We start from the raw sequence: 22,439 nt of genomic DNA, 5'->3' as shown, positions 1-22,439 counted from the left end.
TCTGATGAGCCCCACTGAATTACCCCTGTGGAGTGCTTGCCTACAGTTATAGCTCCACCGGGGATAATTCATCTATTGGCCCCTACTACCATCAACTCTTTGGAGTATTCTCCGGCGGCTGTAGTTCAACCTGATCTAGTTCATCCATCGGTCCCCACAGCTAATAATCATAAGGAGCAGTTGCTATTAAATCTAGTACCTGCAAGGGATTCCCTGGTCACGGAGGTTGTCCCCTGTGAACTTGGTTATAAACTAGTGAGCTGGAATATCGCCGGTTTGCGTCGGAAGGAGGAGTCTCTTGGCTGGAGGTAGTCCATTACTAATTATGACATCCTCTGCCTTCAAGAAACGTGGTCTACGGATGAGATACATTTTGATGGATTTGTGTCCTATATTTGTCTAGCGCAAGAATCCACTATGGGCAGGGGAAAAGGCGGGCTGGTGATTTTACTGTCCGTTAATTTCCCAGTCCGAGTGAAATCCCATACCACCATCGGATACCATTCGCAAGTACTATGGCTGGAGCAAAGTGGGGGTCGAGATATTTTGCTAATTAACCATTATAACAATGTGTTTGATCCATCTAGCACCTGTGTTGTTAATGAACTAGAGACTGTTGTTATGAAAATCGGTAGGGCTATCCATAACCCTTATGATATTATATGGGGAGGGGATTTTAATATCCGTACATGCCCTCGTTCATTCACAAATGCATGTGGTTTTGATGGGGCAAATGGGGAGGACCGGGCCCATTTTGGCCACACAATTTATGGTGACTCCCTTAATACATTCATGCTCAACTTTGATTTGTTAATACATCAGCCAGCTGACGATAGTGAAGGTAACATTGTACCGACTTTTGTAGGGAGGAATTCTGCATCTGTAATAGATTATCTGTTGGTTTCAGTTACAATTATCATCTATTTGGGGGACAAAGTCTATAGTCAAGTGTGGGACTGTTGCTGAAATGATACCCAGTAGGCAGAATAGTATTAGGATAAAATGGTGTGGGGACAACTCTAAAAAGTGGCTGCGTAAAATCGTGGTAGCCAGTTTCCAAGAGCTGCAACGTTGTTTAGATGAGGATGCTGTCGCATCATGTACTGTCGCTGAATTTGAAAAACTTAACGGTATTATAAAAAGGACTCTCACCATTACTAATGTTAATAATAAGAGGGCCACCGTAGGTTGGTTTGACAGAGCCTGTACGAAATCTCTACAAGTGTTAAAGAAAGCCCTCTCAAACCACCCTAGGGACAGGGAAGCCATTAAACTTCTTAGGGCAGCCTACAAACACCATCTGAACCATAGAAAACAGGAATTAAGGGAAGAAGCGTGGGACAACCTGACAAAGGCGGCGGAGCTGCGAGATAGCAAGCTTTTTTGGAGCACCGTTAACAGTCCTTTCCACCAAAAGGAGGAATTTCCTGTATTAACTGCCTAGGTTAGCGAGGATAGTTGGGTCCAATACTTCACCGGAATCTTTGACCCGGCCAGGAGGACTTTATAAGTTCCAGTGCTGAAATCATTGGGCCTAAGCTACCCCTCGAGATTACATTGCTTGAAGTTGACAACGCTATCCGGAATAGTAAGGGAGGAAAAGCCCCAGGACCAGATGGGGTCCCGGTTGACCTGTATAAAACGGATCTATCGTTATGGAGTCCCCTTCTGACACAGGTTTTTAATGCATCTGTAAAGGAAAGCACCCCATCCACTTGGGGTGAGTCCATAATTTTACCGATCTACAAGAAGGGAGATAGAGGAGAGGCTAAGAACTACCGCGCTATCTCCCTTCTTGATTCATCGTTAAAAATAATGAGTAGGGATCTTTTATTCCATTTGGAGGAGTGGGCCGAGGCTAATGGTATCCTCGCGGATTCCCAATTTGGATTCCGCAAGGGCCTTGGCACTATCGAGCAGTGTATCAATTTAGATTTAATTATTGGCAAATACACTAAAGCCAAGCAGGGCTCTTTATTCCTCTGCTTCGCAGATCTTTCCAGCGCTTTTGACCTGGTGGATCATGCTTTACTGTGGTCCACATTGCTTGAATTGGGAGCCCCTGCTGCAATTGGAATATGCTACTTACCAGTATGCATCTGTTCTTGGCATAGAGGGCTGCAGAGTGGTACATTATGAATAGATCGCCATCTGGTGTTGGGCTCGGATGATTGCACTTGTTTTTCTCTTGGAGAGTCTTTTGTAGCTTGGTGACTCCTCCTTTGGTTGCTAGTGCGCATGGGCATCGGCTCCATCCTTAGATTGTTTTGCCATAGTAGGGTTAGATGGAGTAGTATGATAGAATACAGATAGAAATGCCCATGTAAGTGTATCTAAATAAGATATTGTTGGAACAGACACAGGTTTCCGGGGAGGCTGGGAGGGCATGTACCACTCTGCAGCCCTCTATGCCAAGAACAGAAGCATACTGGTAAGTAGCATATTCCGTTCGAGGCATATGGGCTGCAGATGGTACATTATGAATAGACTATACAGCAGTTCTCTCCCTAGCGGTGGTTGCCCGTGTCTGTTGCAACAGTCTGAAATAAAGTCTTTAATACAGCTTGTCCCACTCCAGCTTGCTGTGTTGTGTGCACATCTACACAATAGTGCTCTGTGAAGGTATGCGGTGTAACCCAGGTAGCTGCTTTGCATATGTCATCTAGTGGAATGTTTCCCAAGAATGCCATAGATGCTCCTAGTTTACGTGTAGAGTGAGCTCTTGGAGGAACAGTTAATGTCCTCTTTGCTTTTAAGTAGCATATTTGTATACATTTTACAATCCATCTGGCAATGCCTGCTTTAGAGATGGGATTGCCCTTATGCGTAGGAGAAAACGCTACAAATAGCTGTTTTGTCTTTCTGAAAGTTTGTGCTCTTTCTATATAATACAATATTGCCCTTTTGACATCCAATGTATGTAGGGCCCTTTCCGCTACTGTCTGTGGTTTTGGAAAGAAGACCGGTAGTTCCACTGACTGATTGATGTGGAACGCTGAAATGACTTTAGGCAAGAATTTTGGGTTTGTTCTAAGAACCACTTTGTTTTGGTGTAACTGCATGAATGGTTCTTGAATTGTAAACGCTTGCAACTCACTTACTCTTCTGAGTGACGTGATAGCTATGAGGAAGGCCACCTTCCATGTGAGGAATTGTATTTCACACCTATGCATAGGTTCAAAGGGTGGTCCCATTAGTCTGGTGAGTACTATGTTGAGATTCCAGACTGGGGAAGGTGGTAGTCTTGGTGGAATGACTCTTTTGAGTCCTTCCATGAAAGCTTTAATTGCTGGTACTTTAAACAGGGAAAGATGTTGTCTGTTTTGTAGGTACGCCGCTATAGCTGCGAGATGAACTCTGATAGAGGTATATGCTAAGTTACATTGCTGCAAGTGTAGTAAATAGCAAATAATCTGTTTAGTGGATGCGTCCAGAGGGTTGATGTGATTACTGTTACAGTGTACAGCAAACCTTTTCCATTTTGCTGCATAGCAAGCTCTGGTGGTAGGACGTCTTGCTTGTTTAATGATTTCCATACATTCTGGTGGTAAATCTAAATATCCAAACTCTATGACCTCAGGAGCAAGATCGATAGGTTCAATTGTTTGGGATCTGGGTGCATTATTTCTCCATGGTTCTGTGTAAGGTGCATGGGTAATAATCTTAGCTTTTGATGTGGCACCTATGAGAGTTGCAGTAGCGTGGTGAACCACGGCTGTCTTGCCCACGTGGGTGCTACTAGTATCATTGTCATTGAGTGCTGTTGCAATTTCCGAACCACTAATGGAATTAGTGGGAGAGGGGGAAAAGCGTAAGCAAATTTGTTGGACCAATTTATCCATAGCGCATTGCCCTGAGACAGGTGGTGTGGGTACCTGCTTGCGAAGTTTTTGCATTTTGCGTTCTGATGATTGGCAAAGAGATCTATCTCTGGTTGCCCTCATCTTTGGAAGAATGGCTGCAGTATCTGGTCGTGCAGCTCCCATTCGTGTACTTGTTCTGACTCTCTGCTTAGGATGTCTGCTATCTGATTTTGAACTCCTGGTAGGTGTTCTGCTATTAGATAGATCTTTTGAGGAATGGCCCATCTCCAAATGTCCTGTGCTAGTTTGGATAGTTGGAGAGAGTGTCCCCCCCCTGTTTTTGAATATAATACATTGCAGTCATGTTGTCTGTTCTGATCAGGACTGCTTTGTTGGTTATTTGCATTTGGAAAGCTTTTAATGCTAGAAATATTGCTAGTAGTTCTAAGTAGTTGATGTGCAGTTTCTTCTGCTGCACACTCCATTTCCCCTGCACTGTGTATTTGTCCATATGCGCTCCCCATCCGGAGAGCGATGCATCTGCTGTCAGTATCAGTTGTGGAATCGGTTCTAGGAACGACCGTCCCTTGGAAATGTTTGTTGTGTTCCACCACTTCTGAGAGCGATGCGTACGGTCGTCTACCAACACCAGATCTGTAATCTGACCTTGAGCCTGATTCCACTGTGTCGCTAGACACTCCTGTAGTGGACGCATCTGTAGTCTGGCATGTGGTATTAGTAGTATGCAGGAGGACATCATGCCTAACAGTTGCATAAACACTCGTGCTGGTAGTGAGTGTTGTGGTTGAAATCTTTGTATCAACGTGACCATTGTTTGTATCCTGATTGGATTGGGGTATGCTTTGGCTCTTTCTGTGTCTATAGTAGCCCCTAGGTATTGTTGAATCCTGTTTGGTTGTAAGTGGGATTTTTTGTAGTTCACTGTAAACCCTAGGTGGTGCAGTAATTGAATGGTCTTCTGTGTGTTGTGAAGGCATTCTTTTTGTGACTTTGCCTTTATTAACCAATCGTCCAAGTAAGGGAAGACATGTATTTGTTGTCTTCTTAGATGTGCTGCAACCACTGCTAGGCATTTTGTGAACACTCTTGGTGCCGTTGTGACCCCAAACGGAAGGACTTTGAACTGATAATGTTGTCCTTCCACTACAAACCTTAGGTATTTCCTGTGGGCTTTGTGAATTGGAATGTGAAAGTAAGCGTCTTTTAGATCCAGTGTAGAAAGAAAGTCCCCTTTCTTCAGTAAAGGAAGTACTTGTTGGAGCGTGACCATGTGGAAATGTTCCGAATTTATGTATGCATTGAGAGGTCTGAGGTCTAAGATTGGTCTTAGAGACCCTTCTTTTTTGGGGGGATTAGGAAGTATAGCGAGTATACTCCTGTCCCTTGTTGGTGTTTTGGAACCTTCTCTATGGCATGCTTTTGTAGCAGAGATAGTACTTCTTCTTTTAACAAAGTCAGATGGTCTTGACTCATTGGACGCTGTTTGGGGGGATGTTTGGTGGGGTATCTGTGAGTTCTAGGCAATAACCATGTTGGATAATTTGTCTCACCCACTTGTCTGATGTGATGTTTTCCCAGACAGGTAGGAACTGTGATAAGACATCCCCCGACCGGTGTTATGTGGTCTGTGGGGAGTGTATTAAGTCACTGTTTTGGGGTTGGGGAGTTACGGTTATTATTTCCGCGACCTCTACCCTTGTTGTTGTTACCTCTGTAAACACCTCTTGAATTACCTCTGGGTGATGTTGGCGTAAAAGAGGTAGATTGCTGACTTGTTCCTGTACTTTTTGAGCCCCCTCTATAGGTGGATCTACGAAAGGAACCCCTTTGTGTTGGCTGTTGTAATGCTCCCATTGACTTAGCCGTTTCTGTGTCCTTTTTGATCTTTTCTAAGGTCTCATCTGTGCCTGAGCCGAAAAGTGTCTTCTGATCAAAAGGTTGGTTCAATAAAGATGTTTGTACTTCTTGTTTGAACCCTGAGACTCTAAGCCATGCATGACCTCTTATCATGATACTAGTGTTGATGGATCTTGCTGCAGTGTCTGCTGCGTCCAGTGCGCATTTAATGGAAGTGTTAGTTATTATGTTTCCTTCCTGTATAAGCTGATCTGCTCTTTTCTGATGTACTTTAGGGAGATTTGTGATGAGCTTTTCTAACTCATCATAATGCGCCCTATCATAGCGTGCAAGTAACGCTTGTGTATTGGCTATGCGCCAGCTGTTTGCCGCTCGTGATGCTACTCTTTTTCCTGATGCATCTATTAATTTTGACTCCTTATCAGGTGGAGGGGCTTCTCCTGCAGATAATGAGTTTGCTCTTTTGCGAGCGTTGGAAACTACAAGCGAGTCCAAAGGTACCTGTCCCTTGATAAATATTGGGTCCTTTGGGGCTGCCTTATATTTTTTATCAATTCTTGGGTTCAACACCCTAGCCCTCACTGGGTCTTTAAATATGTCCGCTGTGTGACTGAGAAGACCTTTTAGCATAAGTAGAGTACCTGATGTTCTTTGTGCAGTAGGTAGTGTCTCTAATAAGAAATCCTCTACTTGAGGTTCTGCATGTAGTTCTACCTTATGATATTTTGCTGCCCTATTAATGAGCTGTACAAAACCTGTGTTATCATCAGGTGGTGAAGGTTTTGAGGGATATAACTGCGGGTCGTTGTCATCACCTGACCCTGCGTTATAATTCTCCCATGGATCTTCCTCATCTGGGATAGAGTCATCATCCCCATGAGGTTCTCCCTCCCCTGCGTCAATGTCTACATCTGTGTGAGGTGTGGATTGTCTTGGTGTGTAAGGTGGAGGAGTAGTTGGCATAGTGTGAGGAATAGGAGAAGAGGGTGTGACTTTAGGTTGAGGAGAAGTAGGAGGAGTTGTATTTGTCCCCATTGTTCTCTTCTTAGAAGGAAGAGCTTTGTCTTCTAGCTGTTCATTCTTCCTCTTCTTCGTCACCACTTTGCCAGTTTGTGGATCAATAAACAAAATCTTTTGTTTCGGATCAGTTTGTTGATCCTGTATCGGTACCGAAGCTTTTGGTTCCGAAAGGTGCCTTTGCTTCCGATCGTCAATATTTGGTGTCTTCGGCACCGAGGATTTGCTCGAGTCCGATTTTGTCGGTGTCGAATGAGTCTTCGACGTCGAAGAATGTTTCGGTTTCGGCATGGAGTGTTTCGATGCCGAGCTTTCCCTTGCATGAAGCTTCGGTGTCGAAGTCGATGTCGACCGTTTCTCGGATCCGACATGGTTGGAGGCCGAGAGTTTCGGTTTCAGTTTCGTTGCCGGGCCCGAAGGCGGGGCGTCAGAAACTTACTTCTGCGGTTTGACCGAGCTCGAAGGCGGGGTCGTTACCACACCGGGTCGGTTTTTTGGTAAGGGGACGTCGTCACTCACGGTTTGTTGAACGTCGAATTCCTCGACCTCCGACTCGTCCCCTTCCGACCCCGACTGTTCTTCCTGATCCTCTTCTTCTTCGAGGTTCTGGTCTTCGAACAGCTCCGGGATCGCCTCCGACTGCATTCTGGAAACCTCGTGTCTTCGAGCTAGACGGTTTCTAATCGTCGACTTGGAAGAGAATGCTGCACAGGCTTCGCAGTCCCTGGATTTGTGTTCAGGCGACAGGCAGAGGTTGCACACCTCGTGTAGGTCCTTGTGTGGGAACTTAGCACCACACGTTGGACATTTCTTAAATGGAGTCCTTTCCATGGACTCCGGGCTTGACCACGTCGAGAAAGGCCTCCTGTTCGTCGACGTAGATCAAAGTTTTTCTTTGATGTTGGAATCGAAACGCGTCGGAATGGAAATGAAATCGCGTTCGATAACAATACCGTTGAATTGGAAAGGGAATACGCGCCGAAAGTTTACTTCTTTCCGAAGTCGATCTGGAGCGCTTCGATCCTCATCCGAACCCGATGGCGGAAAAAAACAATCTAAGGATGGAGCCGATGCCCATGCGCACTAGCAACCAAAGGAGGAGTCACCAAGCTACAAAAGACTCTCCAGGAGAAAAACAAGTGCAATCATCCGAGCCCAACACCAGATGGCGATCTATTCATAATGTACCAACTGCAGGCCATATGCCTCGAACATTTATTTCCTGGCCAGATTATAAAATAACTTGTCAGCCCAGATCCGTTTCGGCCAAGCGGGGGAATGTACTAAGAAGATTAAGGTCAAATCTGGAATCGTTACTTTTTTCCCTTTTCATAAATGCCATGGACTCCGACCAGAAGAAGGTTCAAGCTGATGCACCCAAAGTTGAGGGCCAAGCGATCCCGGTACTGCTATATGCAGACGACACTGTCCTACTCTCTAGAACACCAGTAGGTCTGCAGAGATTAATGAACTGTTTCTTTGATTTTATAAAGGGGAGGAAACTTAAAATTAATAATTCTAAAACTTTTATTATGGCATGCGGGAAAAAGGTAAAAAAGTTGAGACCATTCAAGTTTAAGGATCACACAATTGAAGTGGTGGATAAATTCTGCTATCTTGGAATTACATTCAGTAGCAGTGGCACTTGGGCACCTGAGATCCTGTGAGAAAGATCGGGTCGGAACCCCTGTTAAGGCGGAACTACAAAGCCCAGACGCCCTTGCAAGACCATGGCGGCATTCCGTCTCACCTGAAACCTGGACGAAGACCGATATCTCTCCTCTCTTTCCACAGCGTGAGGCAACGGCTAGAGGAGGTGCTACGAACAATGGACGAATAAAAACAGACGCCTCACAGGAAGCTGGGTCGTCGCAGAACGTCGAGGAGGCGGGACCAGAGACGAACCACGAGGAGGACGCTGAATCTCGGAGCCGGGAGCCGGAGCTGAACGCCGAGAGTCAAGACAGCGTTGCTGACCAAGAAGAGGAGGCGGGGGAAACCGAAGACCGCTGGACGGAGGAGTGGTGGTGTCCCCCGGAGGAGGCTGGAGAGCGTGCCGTGACTCAGGAGAGTTACGGCGGGGCTGGTGAGTGACTTTGAACCGAAGCCCTTTGGGGAAAATGTTGTGTGTTAAGGGAGGTGGGAGGAAGGGAGGACATTGTGGGTGGTGGGTGGATTTTGTAAAGGGGAACACGACCCTTGCATTTGTAAAAGAGCAGTACCGACTGTATCACGTTAAGCTACTGGACTGGGATTAGGTCATTGGTCTATGACTCAACCTTCTCTACATTCTTATAGTCATTTCGTATCCGTTCACTCCCTATTCCCTTACCCACCACTTCCAATACCTTTACGCACTCCCCTTCACCCTACCCATTTTTCGTGCACTACTTTACGGTGTAGGAGCAAGGGTTTCGAACCAACCATATCACTGACGGTCCCTTTCTCTTCTTCCCTCTCGGTACCTCCGGTAAACCAACACCACGGAGACTCGGTCGCCCCAGGACCAACGACCACTGGACGAAGAGGAAGGAACAGCGACTACCACGGCAGACCCTTTCAACCTCGGAGAACTCGGTGCCGCGTGTGGAAGTGCAGACCCCGTCGTGAAACCTAAAGCCTTGTTTCCTGACAATAAAAGTGCTGTTCGCCAATATATTCAGCCTCCGCGTCTGTATATCCGACCTTCCCTCCCACAGATCCTTAATATTAAGGCTAAGATGGGTAAGGGGGCCTCAAGGGTTTTTAGATTTGCTTCTAAACTAGGTAGTCGGCATCCACTAGATATGCTAAATGTATACCGACATAATGTGCTTCAGTGGCACTCTATGGATCGGGCGTCTGGGGACATTGCCAACATGGGGATTTACAAGTAGCCGAAAATGTCTTCTTAAAGAGACTTCTTTGTCTTCCAACGTTGGCTTCAAATGAGCTGGTTCACAATGAGGTGGGGTTGGGATATTTGACTGACTTAACAGGATTGAGGCCTCTTATGGCTTGGAGGTCCATTTGGGTCAAGGACGAAACAGGCTTCACTAGGAGAATAATAAAAGACTGCCTTCGCCTGGATAAATTTAGCCAGATCCCTTGGCTCAAATATGTTTTGACTTCATATAAAGACGTGCATGATCTGGATGTTTTTGTGGACCCAGCTAGTGCCACTTACATCTCAAAACAGGAGCTCAAACTTGTCTTTTTGGAGGATAAAGCTAAACTGCCTAGAGAAGCCAGTTGCCAGTTTACTACACATTTATTTCTCAATTCTAACACCATGGCAGGTTATGGCTTTTCCAAGTATCTAAAAGTAATTACTAAGCAATCTTACCAGTATGTTCTTACTAGGTTGAGATTAGGCATTGTTCATAACCTGGTGGCTTTCCCCCTGATGAAAAAATATACGACAACACCCTGCCCATGTGACGGAACCTCTAAACAGAGCACGCTGCACTTTTTGCTAATCTGCCCCTAGTATTTGCATCTCCGTATCGCTTATCTCAAACCCCTTTTTAAGAAATACTCTGTGTTCACTGTTACAACTGCTATGAGACTTTTATTTGCACTCGATGTTCCGGATGTCTGCTTTTATACTGCAACTTTTATCCTAAAATCAGTGTCCGCTAGGAAAATCATAGAATTTATTACCCAATTGTGAATATACCCTTTCCTGTATTAATTGCTGCTATGCCGATGTTACCCCTCCCCTCGTGCAAATGTACTGAATCCTGTATTTTATCTGAATTGTTTTAATAATTTTTTATTGGAGATGTATGTAATATTTTGTGTGCTTTTATGATTGTTTATTGAATGATCGAATAAAGCTTTCAAATCGAAAATCGAAGAGGAACATTTTCCCTTTAGAATAGATGGAGGAGGTACCGAAACCCGGCTCGGCAAGGCAAGGCTGGGCCATTTTAACAACAGGCATCCAATCCAGCTCATCTTCTGAAGGACGCTTAGAATTAGAACAACTGCAGGAAACACATACACAACTACCCACTTGCAGTCCATCATCAGAAAATCCAGAAGGCAGATTGGCAGCTCTGGAGGTCTGGTGAGTGGTGAACAAAGAAACTGCCACATACGAGATGATTTAACCTTTCCATCAGAATTAGAGAAAAAGTGGCATGGGTGGCCGTAAGTGAAGGGAAAGATTTGTGTTTGCTCCGTATGATGCACATGTTTAAGCAGTTATGGAATGCAGAGTTCTGAAAGTTATTAAAGCAGTTCCACTTTACATGTCACCTTAATATAGGAAATGATCAGATTGTGAGGACACATGTTAAGATTGATGCAGATTTTTAGGGATTTGTTGGTCTCCTGGAATCTGAAGGCATCTTGAATTTCCGATGCATTTCATTTTTCTTTTTATTGGTTTTTAATTCAATAAATCAGAATAGGGCTGTACATCATATTTAATGTTACCCTTTTCTTTTACAATTTCCTTAGAACAGAAGTTACATGTTTCAATTATTTTTGTATTTCAGCAGTTGATTTACTGCTGTTGGTTCTCAAAGATAATGGAGGTAAACCCCGTCACAGCTTTAATATCAAAACACAAATATACAACAAAACGATATAACATTCTCACCATTTACTTATTTGGCTGTCAAGCTTGATTTCAAAGAAAATCTAGACCATTTTATATCGTTAAAAGGCAATACTGATTCCATTGTTCAAGTGCGCCCTATTTATTTCTAATTTAACTTATTCTCTTCTGTGGCCTCCGCTAGTGCCCCGGCATATTTCTGCCGAGATTACCGGATGCTTCATCCAATTCTTAACTGGGGACCCATTACCTCCATCAATTACTGTCACACCGAGTTTTCTCAAAAGAGGTCATGATTCAACTTCTGGTGCACTGCAACTGTACCTGGCAAATTCATGTTCAACAATTTGTACAAATGAGGCATTATATACAAAGGACAAATTTCATTATAGCACTTGCGAAATGTGCACAAAACAGACACAGATCAGTTCACAAATTCATATATATTCCAAATAAGACGGGCTGAATCTGAGACTGTATCATGGGCCATTCTTCTGAGCATCACTGGTTGCACTTGGGACTTCCTTTCCACCCCGTAAAGTTTTTTTTATTTACCATGTGAATCCATTGGGTTTCGACCAGCTAAGGAGGGGTGGGTGTGAGTGTTTATTTATACACACATTCAGAATATATGTATCGATTTCATCAAATTGAGGATGCTAATGAAGACATGGAGGTATCACTTGTATAGTTAGGACTGATTCTGAACAATCAATAAGTAAATCGGAGTCTTGATGAAGGAGAATGCTGGGTTACGAGAAAAACATTTTGCGGAATTTTTTTAACATTATGCAGACATGCCAACGAAAATTAATTTAAACACTTGAAAGTTGCAAAAACATCAGTCTCAGATATGCATCATAATATAATCATACAATCAAATGAAGTTTTCCATCTGATATACTGTAATTTCTTTGCCATCTACACTATGAACATGATTATTGTATTGAAAAGTATTTATGCACGATTCTCACAACCTACTTAGTGCTCACTAAGAAAAACGATAGTTCTCCACTTTTTCGTGTTAGTATTTTAGGACTGTATGAGGCTGTTCTGCAAAAAACAAAAAAACTACGTAACCTCATAGCTGCTAGTAAACATCCCTCCCCAGTGCTGCGCTGTCCATTGGAACTAGTGCTGAATGGACGTCCAATGGTCGTGCGCAGCACTGGGGAGGTAGTGCTGCCGTCGGCCAACGCACCGAGGCAGCACTTAAGGGGTTAAGAGCCCGAAACTATTTTGAAATCCTATAACACAGGTCTTATAATTTTAGCGATCCTAAGATGTGCCTACTTGAGCGATACATGACCATGAAATGAGACAAGAAGGAGAAAGGCATTAAATGTAAGCAAGAATGTTACAGCATGAATTAAGGTCCATGAGCTGAGTGAGACCTATAAATCAAAGGTAGCCCACAGCCCAATGACAGCCTGAACGATACAAAGGATTGATTCATAAAAAATAGTTAATGATATTGCAGACTCGACATTTTTTTTTTTACAAGCCCCGGTGTAACCAGTTGGCAATTAGCTGACACGCTCTCAGCCCCCCCCCCTCCCCCCCAAAAAAAAACGCCAAAGCCCCCTTCACAAAATAACAGTCAACGCTTGGAAATAATCAGAGGTATGCGTGCTATGAACAAACTGAATAGAACCTCACATCTACTGAGAAGTGTGTCCATGCAAATTTCGCAGTGGCCAGCATCTATAGACTATACTAGATAAGGCTGTTCGAACCAAGGAGAATGTTCTAATCTAGGAAGCCTGGCTGGTGCCATCTGATCAGGATTATATTTCATATCATTAAATAAACTCAAAAGTAACGGCACCTCTGACACATATTATTACTTTGTATGCATGTCGAAAATGTACCAAATGGAGTAAAACAAAATGATATACCAATGTTGGATGAGGGGCACCATGAACATAATGATTTGCGACAGGATCAGTGAAGAATTTTACGCACTACATTAATATATTGTTTGTGAAACAGCTTGCATATGCACTACAGGTGGAGTACTGTGATTTTCAGTCATCCTAGCCACCTTGGTGAACAAGTGGAAGGCCGAGGTGAGGCTGAGAAATCTGTCAAAGTGACAATGTTTTTATTTCAGATTGTATTTAGAAACCTATTGAGAAACTGGTGGTCCAAAATAGGCCATCTCCCTTTCTGAGGGCAAGTATGCAGAAAAATATTTCCTTCTCCTTAGAGTTTATGTGGCCTTCTCTACATCCCTTTTCTTTAGTAAAGATAACATTTTGCTTATCAGGTTGTTTTGGGGTGGGGAGGGGGCGGAGTGTGTGTGAGGGGTTGATGGAAGATGAAGGGGTTACAGGCTCTACTTATTGGGGAAAAATGTGATTACCAAGTGAGGATTATCTGATGCACTTACTGGAATTCAGAAAACCACAACCCTCTACTGGGGTATTGTATTAATTGAAGAGGTATTAGGGCAGGTAGTGCAGAGAAAGAGCTTAGATGCTGCTTTTAGATGGTCAAACATACTACTCTACTTTCGAAGATTGCCTAGTTTACTAAAAGAGAAATCTCTGTAGGCACATAACGTTTTGTTGGCTAGCAAGAGGGGCCAGACCAAGGAAAAACTAATTACATCTATTTGAAACCGGTCTGCTTTTTCTCAAAAATATTGTTCACAAATGAATATCGTATCTATAACCATACCTAGGGAAATCAACTGACCTTATCAAAGCACGCCTATGGTGCATTACCCTGGTGACCACGGAATGCTGTGTCCAACCTTGTTTAAAAAATGTAATTTGAATCATGAGAATGACCCAGAAATATTTTCCAGCAAGTGAGTGGTTGAAATGTTGGCCATCTCCCAAACCATGTGGGAGGAATTGGACATACGACACACAGATTGACAAGTGGAAAAGAATCAACGCCATGCAAAGCTTTACTCACTACTTAGTTGAAAGATGGTTATTCCTGTGATCGGATGCAAGGAACCCTTACAAGTCGCACTGCAGAGAGCTATCTCATCCAGCTGTCAATTTGCAGATTTAAAAGTAACCTGCATATCACTAAATTCTGTGATGAAATACATTACTGTATCTATCTGTATCTGCTTTACAAAGATTCTGAACACAACAGCAATTCTAAATCAAACTCAAAAAACAAAATCGCACATCAAAGCTAGGAAAACATTATGGCTTTGGAAACAAAGTGATACAGGAGTCAGATAAAATTACTATTCTTTGCTGCCTGTAATATTATGCTAGAGAAATGGGAATTCTCCTGTGTACCAGGAGATGGGTAACAATATGAATTCCTCTCCAAACCCACAGTGCAACAAGGATAAAGACTCCAACTGGATTGTTTTCAACCCCCAGTAGGTGAGAGTGCTGCGAAGCAGGACAGTTTATGTGTATTAGTGCATACTAATAGCGAATCTATAGGTACTTATTAGTTGAAACATCTTACTAAAGCGGATATCCGGGGAAGTGGGAGGGCCATGTGAATAGGCAGTGCTACACCCTGCAAACATACTGTTACGAGTAACATTTTCATTTTGAAGCATCTGCTGCCATAGATCACATGCTTTGCAGAGATTGGAAATCAGTGCTATTCTCTCTAAAGTGTTAGCTTGCAAGGCAGATGCTGTTTAATGACAGAATGACAGTTTGCACAAACAATGCCTCTTGACAGTCAATGGCTGCCTACACAGAGGTGCACTGGGAACATGGGAACATGCCCAGTGAAGACCAGGTTGCATTTTCAGAGATGTCTGCAAGCAGGATATGTCCCAGGAAAGCTGGAATGTGCCCTGGGCACAGTCTTTAGTATATGCTTAACTTTGGAACAACACACTTAAAATGCACTTAACTAACAATCACGCGAAGCCGGACTTGGAGATAGTCTTTCCTAACTGGGGCTTGGTAAAGAAATGAATAGTTGTTTTTACAAATTGATTTCGTATGGTGAATATATAATATAAAAAGGACTTGTTTGACATCTTAAGTGTGCAAGGCTCTTTCGACAACTCATTGGTGTAGGTAAGTCAATAGTTTGGTTAAAATGAAACAAAGAGAACGTAATGCAGAAAGTGAGGGTATGTTCTTCGAAAGATTCGATCTTTGTGCACCTGAATAAGAGCTTACTCCATACTTGCAATTCACTTACTCTACGAAAATAAGTTATTGCAATGAGTAAGGCTACTTTCCATGAGAGAACTAGTGGGTAAAAATGTAACAACTTAAAAGGGGGTCCCTTCTTCTGGATGATATCCACATTAAGGTTCCGTTAAAGAACTGGTGGTGTTCCAGGCGACATACCCCTTTTTAGACACCCCCCAGGCCCCCATGAATGCTTTCACAACACAATTTTAAATAAAGATTGGTGTTGGCTATTCTGCATGTAGGCTGGTACAGCTGTAAAATGAACCACAGTAGAGGTGTATGCTAGGCCTGGTATGTGGCAAATAGCAGCTGATGTCCAATAACAGAGCTTAAAGACTCCATTTGTTGATGTTGAGATGGTAGTACACAAATCTCTAATTTGGCAGTGTAGCACTCTTCTAAAGGGCCTACATGCCTCTTTCAGAATAAGCATGTACTCTTCTGGAAGTTGAAGGTACTCAGAGTTTAAGACCATAGTTGCCAAATCCAAGACTGTTGGTTTTGAGGTTTGCTTGTCAGTTAACTCAGATGCTGAGTGGTAGTTCTGCACATAGGGGTAACTTCTGGTATGTATAAACTGACACAATAGTCTTAAGTACTACTCGCCCACGTGGGAGTGACCACAGCTACTGCATCAGAATCCTTCTCTACTTAAGGGCCTGGACTTGGTCTTTCCTGAAAAGGACATCTGATTATGAAAATCAGATCACTGCACGTGGTAGCAGCTTTTGCTCCTCCTCTCACCTGTTGGTGCTAAAATCCAGACGTAGCTGTTTAGGCTTGGAGTGTCCGAAAAGTCTTGGCTGTGTCCATGTTTCTTGCTTTTTCTCCAACATCATGTCCAACTGTGGTACAGGTGTCCTCTGTCAAAGGGGTAATTGAAAAGGTGAGCTTTACATCAGATTTAGATAGGGTGAACTTCCCTATCACACGGTCACAGAGTCTGTGTGGCACACTCAATGCCTTTTTTGTGGACAAGATTGCCGCAGTAAAACAGAGCACCCCCTTGGGCTGGTCTGCTAGTGACTCACCGACTGGGAATATGAATAGCCTTACGCTCTCACATTTCCCCAATGTATCGCAGGATGATCGGATGGAACTTATGACGAAAGTTAAATCAGGTTTGCCTAACGACATCTGTCCTACAAGAGTCCTTGGAGAGGTAACAACCTCTTGTGGAGACAGTATTCAACAATTTCATAACTACTATATCAGCTCGGGCTTGATACCTAAATCGTTTAAAAAGGCAGTCATTGTTCCCCTCCTGAAGAAAGTGGGGGCAGACCCTTAAGACATGAAGAACTTTCGCCCAGTGTCCCTTCTCCCGTATTTAGCTAAGATCTTGGAAGCATATGTTGCTCACCATCTCTGCGATTTCATAGAGAAGTCAGAGTTTCTGGACCCGTGTCAGGAGAGTTTTCGACCAGCACACTCCAATGAAGCAGTGGTTACGTTGGTGTTGGACGAATAACGAAGAGAAGTGGATAAGGGGAACACTCAAGCTCTAGTGCTACTTGACCTGTCAGCGGCCTTTGACACAGTGGACCACTCTTTGTTGGCTGACCGCGTCTGGGCCGCGGGGTTACCGGGCACAGCGTTGAACTGGATGACAGAGGTTAAGGTGAGCTGCGGTGTGCCCCAAGGGTCTTCTCTTTCCCCCCACTTATTCAACATCTACATCCAACCTTTGGTCAGATCCCTTAAGATGATGGGAGTAAATGTCTTCAACTATGCTGATGATATGCAACTGTTGTTCCTGATCGACGACAGCAATGCAGCTAGACTGCATTTCCAAAACACCATGCTATTCATCAGGGGATGGATGAATGATAACCAACGGAAACTTAACTCAGATAAAACTGAGCTAGTCCCCACTAAGAGTAGAACTGTTTGTTGGAATCCGGGGTGGTGGCCTAGTGAGTTGGGCTCCCCTTGCACTCTGAAAATGGCAGTAAAAAGTTTGGGGGCGGTTTGGGGGCGATCATTGATGTGGATCTATCATGTAAACCGGTCAGTGCAGTGACCCCGACATGTTTCCTGCAACTTAGCCAGATAAAAAAAGATGAGGAAATTCCTGACGAGAGAGACCTTGATCCAAGTTATCCTGGCGCTGGTTATGTCCAGAGTGGATTACGCAAACTCTATCTGGACATCCCGAAATCCCTCTTGTGCAAGCTTCAGTTAATTCAAAACCAGGCTGCTAGGCTGATAGTTCAGCTACCAAAAAGGTGTTCTATCACATGGGTAACTAAGGATCCTCCACTGGCTGCCGGTGGTGCAAAGTTGCAGATTTAAGGCATGCTGCATGGTATTCAAGGCGCTGCATTCAAGCCGCCCGGGCTTTGTGAAAGCCCGAATTGTAAAATATTGTCCGACGAGAGAACTGAGATCAAGCCACCTTCACTACTTGGTCACCCCCGCCTACAAGAAACAAAGGATTTGAGGACGTAGGTTCTCTAGCGCGGTTCCAAGTACCTGGAACACCCATCTGTTGGAAATTAGGCAGGCATCTGTCTATACCACATTTAGGCAACTCCTGAAGACGTGGTTGTTTACACAGGCTTATCAATTGTAGGGATTCTCGATTTTTCATCATCTAGCGCCAACAGACCTACCTGGTGATCGTGCACTCAATAAATAACCCATAACATAACATCAGGGTGAAAGCTGAAATAGGCTTGCCTTCAGAGAAGGATGCTGGTATTGGTGTCCCTAGATTTGGCATTGTCGCATTCTAGAGCACACTAGATGTTAACTGTCCACGAACTCCTTCCCTCTTTTTCAGTAGGCTAGCTGCTCGGTTTCTTTCCAGTGGTACCTGTCATTTCTAGACCAGAAGATTAGTAAAATGGTGATGTGCCATTAAGTTGCTGCGTTTACAGCTACTTTGTCAGCTGCATTAATCTTCCACCTTTCCTTTCCCGAAGGTGGGGTATCCCCAGTGCTCTGGGCGAAGGTCATTTTCCTAGATGCATGAACAACCAGGGAATCTGATGGTACAGGCACTTTATTTACAAAGCACCTTCTGGTGCTGCCACAGGGGGTTTAAGCTCAGAATGGTCAGCCATTCTTTGGTTTTCTGCAAATGATATGATGTAAAGTCACTCAGTGGGGAAGGTTTTATTGGATAGGGCTCCAAAGACTGGTCGTTATGGCAGTCCATACTATAATCATCTTCATCATCCATAGGGACAGGATCTTTGCACAGGTCAGGAAAGTTTAAGAAGTGCTCAGTCGCTGTACAGTGAATGTGCTGTTCAGCAGGACTGCACTGGTTGCTGTGGCAGTTGACCTGTGTCAACAAAAAGACCTGTGTCTTTTTGGGACAGGCAATCATCTAAGTTCCTCAGATATGGCCTCCTCGAGCATAAAATTTAGTCCTGCTGTTATCAGTTTCTGGAGATTGTTGCGTCCTAAATCAGAGTTCTCCAAGAACATGTATTTTGGATTTCGCTATCACTAGCCTCCCAGAATACTAGACGGGCCTCATTTCATTCAGTTAGACTATGTCCCTTTGATGCTGGACTTGGTCAAGGAATGTTTCAGCAATTAATTTTTTAGTGTGCACACAGACATTACCTCCTATAATGGATGGTCATATTTTTAAAGGCCTGGCAAGACAAAATGTTTGATTCCATGGTAGGTAAAGGTTACATACTCTATGCGGCCTGACTACCGGGAATTGCTGTTAGAATTAGGGCAGAACTGCTTTGCGTGTTCTGCATAACCCAACCCCCACGTCATTCATTTACAAAAAGGACTTAACATCTTCCATTCAGGTTCATTTTCGAAGCCGTCGACAATCATACGGTGCCTGTGTATCTTGCAGGATGCAATCCGGTCCTTTGCCTCCTGTAGCACGATCGTCCGGAAGCTCAGAAAAAGCATGTCCAAGCCCAATGCCAGTAAAATCAATCTGAAATGAAGTCGTTGTCCTGCTGCACTGTGCATTTCTGGGAGGGATAAAGAGTCACCTAGAAAGTGAAACCTCTACTTCAAAGAAAAATTTGCAATATCAGCACCCAACACTAGATTTCTGGACTTCGCACAGAATGCAACCTAGTTCAGCACTGCTTCAAACTAATCTGTTACGCACTGTGGAGCCTGGTGAGGAGAGCACATTTGTGAAAGGGTCTGTTTGTCCTAACTAGGAGTCTGCGATTTAGATCCTAACTAATTCAAAACTCCTCTTTCCCAATCATCTGCATTTCAGATGCAGGAGAGAGTACAGACCATAGGATGCCATGTCATGACCTGGACCCAGGCACTCCATATAATAACAAAAAGGATGTTGGCTGACATTCACATTTGCCTCATTAATTCCAAGCAGGATCTTAAAGACTGGATATTTTTGAGCCACCATTCAAATTTCTACCAAAATGAATAAAATATTCTAAAAACTAAGGTCAAAAACTTGAGCATTTTGGATGCTGGTGTCTGACACGTGAAATTTAAACCGGCACCAGCGCCTTTATGAAACAATGGCATCAGTCACAACAGTGCTGCTCCGCGGATAAATAGTGATGGCTGACCTGTAAAGAGCAACACCAACATGGTTTATCCAGACTGCACATTACGCCGAGTTTTGAATCAACCCAACACCGCAATCCGAGGCACGCTGACTTCTAGATGCCCGGATCTATACTCAGTCACCGGTTGTATGAAAATAAGGAATCTTCCAGACAACTTTCATCATGTTTTTACCTTTACACCATGATCATCCGCATAGTGGGCCTTATTCATTCTGATAATAGGCGGAATTCCTGGATCAGTGCTGTAAATTACTCAGCCCTCTTGAACCTGGGAGGAGAACCTCTATTTTAAAGGATATTGCATTTTATCTGCTGTGGCTTTACCTGAAGAAGGCACTGCTGTGCTGAAACGCGCCTAGAACATTATCCCGGATTACAGCCACTAAGTGACACAGACACCAATGTAACATCAACTTTATAGCCTGTATCCATGGCTTACTATAAAATGAATGTTTAAATCACAAATCCTCAATATGGCAATACATCTTCGAATCTGAATATGAAAAATCTATAAGGGTTTGTTTTGCCTGTACTGTATGCATTATGACAGTAGAGTACGAATGATGACACGGATGTGGTGTGTTTGTGGATTGTTTTACATTTGTTCTGTAAATATATTTATTGTTAAGTCTTTCATAAAAACTAATTTTGTATTTTTGCAATATACACAGTGTGTTTTTGTCGCGTATTGTTACAGAACCTCTATAGTTGTGTACTGTATTACGCTTGAGTTGCCCTAGGAATTTACATTGTGTAAGAGCACCAACATCTCCACTAATGACTGAAGATACTCATGGAATCTATAGGAAGGAGTAAACAACGTAAGGCTTCATTTCGAAAATCCTTGAGGAACGTCAATTAATCTAGGTCACAGTGGTGAGTAAAACCAGAACTGCTTGACGCCAGTGGATGGGTTGAAGAGCATGAACACGTAGTGGGTCTCGTGGTGGAAACAGCTATCTATGCAAACTCAACTAAAGGTATTTGCTAGTTTCTAGGCTTAAAGTCAACTAAGGCTTAACCTGATTTGATCAGAAAGGTGTTAATAATGAAGGAGTATCTACATTCATTAATGAAATCTGTAAGTATAATTATATTAAGTTAAATCCATTAATGAACACTAAGTAAAAAATAAATATATTATATCCTTAGGGTGGCCAAGATATCATGCGATGTGGTTTGTATATGTATGTATGCTGGCAAGAGCAGTGTTGCCAAGATGGGTCACTAAGCAGTTTAGACTTACTGTTGATATCTCTGCAACAATGAATTCATAAGTTGAAACCCAGCAAAACCAACTCATCTTAATGGGTTTTGTAAATTAAGCACTCAAAATTGTTAATAAAGGCAAGTAGAGGTAGTATGAAGCACTATAAAAATACAACCTATACATCTAAAGAAGTCCTGGAGGACAAACAGTCTTCAAATTACTCTGAATATTTTGAGGGTGATAATTCACATAAATAGCTCACAAATGTTAAATTGAGACAAAATGACTCAAAGAGCAGCTTTAAAGAAGTTTGCTAAACACAAAAGGATTACTATGGTGTTACAGGAATTAATAGGAGATAGATTGTATTTTATCAGGAGACTGAAATAATGAGCTGTGTTTTATGGCAATGTACACTAATTGTATTGAGAAACTTGTCATTAGCCCCTTTGTCAGACGTAATTTGGGGAGCAAAGAAGTTATGATAAATTCAGCTATCAGATTTATCATACAAGCAAGTTTCTATTCATATTTAGTATACAGGTGGATGTGTTTCATTACTCAGTAATATATATTTTAAAAACAGCTTCATAAACCTCACAACGCTCTTACCGCCAGCCAAAAGTCAAATGGTTACATTGAGCAAATGGCAAGGAAAACGTGGAACAACTGGAGATGAGCCGAAAAGCATAAAAAACACTTTATTTCTCAGTATAAACCCACTAAAGAGGCAGGCACTGTGATTTCTTTAAGTGGAAAAGATGTCCAAGATGCTGTGATGACTGCAACTCCTTCCTTTGGCTCGATGATACTTAGATGGGAACAATGAAAGACTGTATAGCTACAAGTATTGGATGTGTAAAATATAGGCACAATGACTAACAAGTTGTTCGACACTATTTTGGTCCCAAAACATCAAACAAAGCAATCAACCAAGGAAAGCCTTGGGCAGAATACCGGCCAAATATTCATATGCAACCAATTAAAATGATAAGATTAACAATGTACTGGATGAATATATATACAATCTTCAATAAATAAAGAGAACTCAAACCAAATAGTGAATGGAGCAATGCCAACCTGGGGAAGAATCAAATTTCCATATAACTAAAAAGAAAAGGGGAGAAAAAAAAAAACAAGATTCACAAAATAGTAAACCACTTAACAATGCCCTCTGGATCCCCAATTATAATTGTGTACTTGACTGTAAATACATTTCAAGTGAGCGTTTTGTTGTCATACTCCATTCACTTAACCATTGATCATTTAAAACAGTATGACATCACATAACACTTGCTTGACGCTTCATCACAG

The 22,439-nt window shown here is 43.0% G+C and overlaps 1 protein-coding gene across 17 annotated transcripts in view; it reads right to left on the bottom strand.

The window, feature by feature from the left end:
* The window catches only part of POU2F1 (POU class 2 homeobox 1), a 693,535-nt gene that overhangs the window by 236,548 nt on the left and 434,548 nt on the right, over positions 1-22,439 (bottom strand). For 9 of the 17 annotated variants that reach the window (XM_086935563.1, XM_086935552.1, XM_086935555.1 and 6 more), the window contains one exon: positions 22,206-22,232. The exons of the other annotated variants lie outside the window; for them this stretch is intronic. In XM_086935563.1, the coding sequence (XP_086791689.1) occupies positions 22,206-22,232 (27 nt within the window). The remainder of the gene's footprint in view (positions 1-22,205; positions 22,233-22,439) is intronic. 17 annotated transcript variants of the gene reach the window in all.

The sequence above is a fragment of the Lissotriton vulgaris genome, chromosome 8, assembly GCF_964263255.1.
Source record: "Lissotriton vulgaris chromosome 8, aLisVul1.2, whole genome shotgun sequence".
NCBI lineage: Eukaryota > Metazoa > Chordata > Amphibia > Caudata > Salamandridae > Lissotriton > Lissotriton vulgaris.
This window is presented reverse-complemented; position numbering and strand designations above follow the sequence as displayed.